General features: G+C 49.3%; 1 protein-coding gene across 1 annotated transcript; it reads left to right on the top strand.

Moving 5' to 3' along the window:
- Positions 1-2,906: 2,906 nt before the first annotated feature.
- On the top strand, positions 2,907-4,999 carry LOC132424163 (Golgi-associated RAB2 interactor protein 4-like). Its single transcript, XM_060009975.1, has 2 exons — positions 2,907-4,226; positions 4,264-4,999. Exons 1-2 carry the CDS (start codon positions 3,196-3,198, stop codon positions 4,997-4,999), a joined length of 1,767 nt encoding a protein of 588 aa, XP_059865958.1. The 5' UTR covers positions 2,907-3,195.
- Positions 5,000-6,956: the final 1,957 nt, after the last annotated feature.

Raw genomic sequence — 6,956 nt, 5'->3', positions numbered from 1 at the left:
AGCCGTTCCCTGCCCAGGTATTAGCTCGCAATCAGAACAGCAAGTATTAGCTAGCGTGCCATCGTAAGCATACCACTCGATGACATTTCACAAGATAAGCAACCCCACGAAACTAGCACCTGGCGAAGAATCAGAACATCACTGCAACTCTGGAAGTGCCCCCCTGCAGTCACTCAAGGGTAACCACCACCCTAGCTTCCAACACCATAGATGAATGTTGTTTGCTTTTCAACTTTACATACTGGAATCACGTAGTATGTACTCTTTGACTCTGGTTTCTTTCCCTTAACATTATATTTATGAGGTCTGTGCATGACTTTCCTGGCGATCGTCCATTTATTTTCACTGCTATACAGTATTCCAGTGTGTGATGATACTACAATTTATTTTGTTATTGATTTAAGTTATTATCAGTGTTGGGCTATTAAAAATAGTGCTACTATGAACATTTATATACAGATCTGTTGGTAAAAATATACATAAACTTCTGCTCGGCATATACATAGGAATGGAATTGAATATATGCATATGCTCAGCTTCTGATTATACTGCCAAGCTATTTTCCTTCCAAAATGACTGTGGAAACAATAATTCCCACCAGGAATGTATTAAAGTCCTGGTTGTTCCACATCCTTGCCAACATTTGATACTGTTTAGCTCTTTCCATTTAGCCATTCAGGTGGGATATAGTGACTTTTCTCCCTTTTTCATGATAAAAATATACTGAAAAATATATAATTGGGCTTCCCTGGTGGTGCAGTGGTTGAGAGTCCGCCAGCCGATGCAGGGGACGCGGGTTCGCGGCCTGGTCTGGGAAGTTCCCACATGCCACAGAGTGGCTGGGCCCGTGAGCCATGGCCACTGAGCCTGCGCATCCGGAGCCTGTGCTCCGCAACGAGAGAGGCCACAGCAGGGAGAGGCCCGCGTACTGCAAAAAAAAAAAAAAAAAAAATCAAGTAATCAGCTCAATAGATGCAGAAAAAGCATTTGAAAAAAAATCAATAATCCTTCACGATAAAAATGCCCAGAAAACTAAGAATAGAAGTGAACTTCTTAAACTTGACAGATGGCAATTCTGAAATAAAACTACAGCTAACAACATACTTTATGGTGAAAGATTGAATGATTTCCCCTGAGACAGGGAACAATGAAAAGATAACTGCTCTTAACCCACCAATTAAATGAGCAGGAGTGTGTGTGTGTGTGATTGTGATAAAATTCACCACTGTTTTTTTAGAGTGTACAATTCAGTGGCATTCAGTGCATTCACAATACTGTGTAACCATCACCACTATGTAGTTTCAGAATTTTTCATCACCACAAAAGGAAACCCTGTACTAGCCATTCTCTGCTCCCTCCAGCCCTAGGCAACCACTAATCTAATATCTGTCTCTATGGATTTGCCTCTTATGGCTATTTCCTATAAATAGAATCATACGATATGTGGCCTCTTTCACTGAGTATAATGTTTTCAAAGTTCACCCATGTGGGGACATATATCAGTACATCATTCCTTTTTATGGCCGAACAATATTCCACTGTATGGAGGGACCACATTTTGCTTATCCAGTCATGGGTTGAGGGACAGGTGTGTGTATTTTAACAGAAGGATGGCCTTTATCCTCAAGGAATGAATCTCTATGGTGGGATTTCAAGCATAACATCAAACTGGAGATAAGAGAGTTGGCAGCAAGGGCCTTTCTCAGAACTTTCAAGTCACAATTCAGAAATCACTTGTTCTGTGACTAGCTCTGTGGGAGTGGCAATGAGGCGGGATGTCTAATGGTACATGCTCCCCACAGGTGTCAAGGCTTCCAAACCACTTCTGCCTGGTAGGGAGGTTACTACAGGACGGCATCTGGCAGGCTCTTGGAATCAAAGCTTACATCTCAGGCTACTCACCCCCCATTTCACTGGGGGAGGACATGTCATAAGAATAACTAGGTTTCCACACACAGGCTGTTGCACAAGCATAAAGGAAGGGAGGATCTGAGTGCTCCCCTGGATAATTCAATCCCCACGTCAGCCCAACTGCTGTCTTGGGTTCTCTCCATAACATATATACACACATAAAATTAATTACACAGCTTCTAATAATGCACCAAATAGGTCTTCTTAAAGGCAGTTAAATCAGTCCAGTTTGAAAACGTTTGGCTGGGCCAAGCTTTCTTTGTGAGGCTAAGTACTGTAGTGGTTCAGAACAAAGGCTTTAGAATCAGGTAGACCTACATTCAAATAGTGCCTCTGCTACCATTAGCTCTGGGAATTTAAACAGGAGATACAACCTCAATTTCTTCACCTATAAACTGGGAACAGTAGTTAACAGTACCAAACTCAGTGCATTCTTACCACCATATCTGAAGAATGCAGCATGGTGCCTAGGAGAAGCAATTTTTAATGTGATTATTAAAAATCACCATCATCAACGATTACTGAGATTTTATGAGAGGACAGACTAAGGATCGCAACTGCCAACTCTACGTTATTCGATACAATTAAACCATGAGCTTAAATGGTTCAAATTTATCCCATCATCTTACATTCCTATAGATTTCATCCAGTAGCTGAATTTGGGGGAGGAAAAGAAAAAGGACCCACACAAAACTTTCCCAGTTGAAGACATTTTTATTTCGGTACGCACCTGAGTCCCTGGCAGGATGGGCCTGTCCTCCGCGGGAGGACATGTCCTCCCCCTGCTTTGGGAGAGGATGGGGGCCCTGCCCTGAGGGGGCAGCTGGGGGATGAGGCAAAGGGCTATGCAACAGTGATAGGTCACAAAGGGCCCAGAGGATAAATAGGCTGTGCCAGGGGGTCAGGCTGAGAAAGTGGTTACTTCTCTCACTAGGACTGAAGTTCACCACAGCCTCTTGGGGAGATAAAAACCCAGAAGCAGAAGTGAGGGGAGGCAGAGGGGGAGCCTACCATACCTCTCTACACACTTGAAGAGATTCAGCCTGGGGTCCAGGCGCCCTACAGCGTCCCCACTGTGATCATCTGTGCCCCTACCCACGCCCCTGCCTCTGGGAGACCCTGAGGCAAAGGTGGGGCCTGTGGGGCGGGCTTGGAAGACCTGCCATAGGGCCGCCTGTGTGTGACGAAAGAGCACCGCAGCTCGCTCTTCTGCCAGTGAGGCCCAGGGAGGGGAGAGCCAGGGGCCCACCTTAACCACACTGCCTGTCGTGATCAAAGGCAGCCATGAGTGGGGACTCTCTGCTCCCCTATCACACGGCCCAGAGCAGCACCGGGGTGGGCCTGTTCAACACCACCACGGGGAAGCTGCAGCAGCAACTGCGCAAGGGCGAATACCACATATTCAAGGACGCACCGGTATTCGAGAGCGACTTTATCCAGATCACGAAGAGGGGAGACCTGATTGACGTGCACAACTGTGTCTGCATGGTGACCGTGGGCATCACATCCAGCAGCCCCGTCCTCCCACTCCCAGACACCATGCTGCTGGCCCGATGCGCCACCGGCTGTGAAGAGCACGCTGAGCACAGCCAGGCCGCCAAGGGCAAGAGCCACGAGGCTGCAAAGACCTTAGAGCTCACCAGGCTCCTGCCCTTGACACTCGTGAGCATCTCCACTCACAATCGTGAGAAACAACAGCTGCACGTGAGGTTTGCCACTGGCCGCTCCTGGTACCTGCAGCTGTGTGCCCCTCTGGACGCGCAGGAAGACCTCTTCACCTCTTGGGAAGAGCTGATTTACCTCCTGCGACCACCAGTGGAGGGTCTCAGCTGCACCTACGCCGTTCCAGCCTGGGACATGATCTGCATGCCTGTGTTCGAGGAGGAGGACGACGGCAGGAGCCCGGCAGTGGAGGATTTCCAAGGAAAGTGGGATCAGGACCAGGTGAGCATCTGCAGGCTCCACACGTGCTCTGAGCTGGCCGGGGCCACGTCCGTAGCTTTTGCTGGTGGGGAGGGGATCCAACTGGACTCCCACAAGCCCGATACCATGCCCGATGTGGCCACTGCAAAAGCAAAACCTACAGTGCTTGACAAAGCGTCAGCATCGCGGGCAACGACAAAGGTGGAGACAGCAGGGGTGGCAGGAGGCACCGCAGCGGGTGCTTTGAGCGTGGCAGTGATCAAGTCTCCTGCCCCTGAAGAGCAGAGCACGGCCACAGCAGCCACAGCCAGCAACGGTCCAGGAGGAAGCAAAGCCAGCATAGCCACTGGGGGCACTGCCAGAACATCCCTGAGGAGCAGGAAAACGGTGCTGCGAACATTTCAGGGTATGCTTGGCAGGTGCCGCGAGCTCTTCAGGGTATGCTTCCAGCACGTCCACCAGCCTCTCCCCAGAGGCCGGCGTGACTGTGGTCGGAGCAGAACCCACCGGCAAGACTGCTGAAGGAAGAGCCGACAAGGAGGACGAGGGGACCCTCGTCTCAACCTTGCCACAGGAAGGCAAAGTGAGTGAACAGGATGGCAGCTCACAGAGGGTGTCCCAGGCCCGCAAGGGAAGAAGGGAGAGAAGGGAGCACTGGGGAGAGGACAGAGCTCTTACGAGCCCCTCGCTCTGCAGTTCAGTGGAAAGCCACCACAAGGCAGCGGGGAACAAGACCATCCAGAAAGCAGCTGGCCCGTGCTCAGGCGGCCGCAGAGCCACTAGAGATGACCAAAAGGACAAAGGCCACGGCAGCCCGGGGGGCAGCGAGCAGGGCACTGCTCACAAAGGCATCAGCCGTGCTCCCATCACCAACGAGTCCAGGACCTCGCACAAATCGGGCAGGAGCTTATCTACAGCGAGTTCAGGTCCCACCACCGAGAGACTCAGCAGGATCAGCTCTTTCTTCAGGAACGTCAGAGCCAGTCTCACTGCAAAGACAGTGGCCTCCTCACGCGATAAATATGTGAGCATCCTGGCGAAGCCAGTGGAAGGGATCCGAATGGAGGCCATTGTAGAGACAGCAGAGAGTGGCCAGGGGCTGGAGATCACTGGAGGTGTGACATCTGACACCATGGAGCCAGTGACCGCTGAAGCCCATCAATAGGACCTAGAGCTGGGAGCTGCAAAGGGGACCAGGGCTCAGGGAAATACCCCTGGAGAGCCCATTTCAGCTTCCTCATTGCAATTTCAATAAAAAAACAAACAATCTGAGAATGCATGCAGTGTTTTGTCTGAATTTCTAGGCCCCAAAGCCCAGCCGTAGCCTCACAGTGGATTCTGTGATGTCAGATGTGCCACAGTCTGAGACCCAGTGTCCAGTCAAGGCCAGCCCCACCTCACACACATGCTCCGCGCCAACAGCAGTGCTGCATCTGGCCTCCACTCCTTTCTGGCTTTGCCCCCCAGGGCCATGGCTCAAAGTCAGACTATGGTCTGGGAAGCTCTCCTTCACTATCCCCCTATGCTTTTTATAAACGCTTATTCCCCAAGGTCTGTAAACAAAGCAAGAACAGGACTCATGTCCCCTCGGGCTATTCAGTGGACAGAAATAAGTATTAGCTAGCAATCAGAACCGCAAGCACTCTCATCTAGACTTAGCCGTTCCCTGCCCAGGTATACACCCTGAAGAAACACACATGTTCTTAGAAACAACTATGAGAATGTTTATAGCAAAAATAACTTAACAGCAAAACACAGGAAACAGCCCAAATTTCCATCCGCAGAATTAATACAGCAGGATATGAAGAGAGTGGAATATTTAATAGTGAAAAATAAATGAGCTACACATATTAGCATAGATCAACTTCTCATGACTTTTAAAAACATGAAAAGAATGGGATACAATTCCACTCACGGAACCATTCTGAAGCTCAAACGATGTATTGCATAGGGTACGTGTTTTAAAAAAATGGTAGCTAAAAATGAGGGAAGAGTAAACACAAAATTGAGGACAGTTTTCTCTAGGGTGGAAAGGCTAGGTCAAGGAGGTTGACACAAGGCTGTTAGTGCTGCTGGGAATTGTTCTGTCTCTTAAGCAAGATGGTAGGTACACAGGTGTTGTATTTTTCACATTTTACTAACTCTGAAATCAGGATGGTCCTACAATCACCGTGGCAGTTGTGATGAAGTTATTGCCAATGGCTTTCTCTTTTTTTCACTTTTATTTATGCACAAAAGTGATGTCGGAAAGGCTTGGCATCTTTAAATTACATTTATTTAAGGTAAAGTGTAAGAACACTTGTTTGGTTATTAGGAAAAGAAGGAACGATATGCCTGTTTTACAGATGAGAACACTAAGGCTCAGAGAAGGTAACCTGCTCCAGTCGCACAATGGGATCTTTGCAGAACACTGATCCACCAGCCCACTTCTTTTTGCAAAGCCCTGTCTGTAGTATGCGAAGGAAGCAAGCAAGCCTGTGATAGGACCAGCACAAGAACCCGAGGCACCAGCATTCTTACCATCATGTCCCAAAACTACAGAGATGAGCATCAATTTTACTAGATTGAGGGGAGGGAGGGATGGGGGCTGGGAGCCGGTTTTCGAACTTCAGTGACCTCACAGCTCTTAGCTGGCCTTATCTCGAGAGCATCCAGACCACCCTTGAGCTGTGTCTGGCTCCCAGGCTTCTACCTCTAGCCTCTGGCATGACCCGGGCTGCAGCCATAAACAGGCTCCCACCTGGAATTCCAGCGTTCACTCCTGGAACGTCCAGTGTCCAGTCCTCCTCCAGCCACTAATTAAACTTTTGAATGCCCTGCTCAGAAGGGTTTCTCCATACCAAATCTTCAGGAACTTTTTTCTTCTTGGGGCTCCAAAACCAAATCCTTAAACCTCTCATGAGGGAGATTATTTGTTAGGTCAGAGCATCCTTGTTGATTGGACCTTCAGTTTGTGACTTCCACAGACCTCATCACGGGAGGGTGGGGAGAGGTCTCTTCTGTTGGTGGAGGGAACGGTGGGCACTTGGTGGGGAGCACTGACGAGAAAGGGAGACAGCCCAAGACCTACACATATGCGCTGTTTCCTCTGGTCCTCTGGTCGGGACCCCAGGATTAACCCA

Source organism: Delphinus delphis, chromosome 1 (assembly GCF_949987515.2).
Source record: "Delphinus delphis chromosome 1, mDelDel1.2, whole genome shotgun sequence".
Taxonomy (NCBI): Eukaryota; Metazoa; Chordata; class Mammalia; order Artiodactyla; family Delphinidae; genus Delphinus; species Delphinus delphis.
This window is presented reverse-complemented; position numbering and strand designations above follow the sequence as displayed.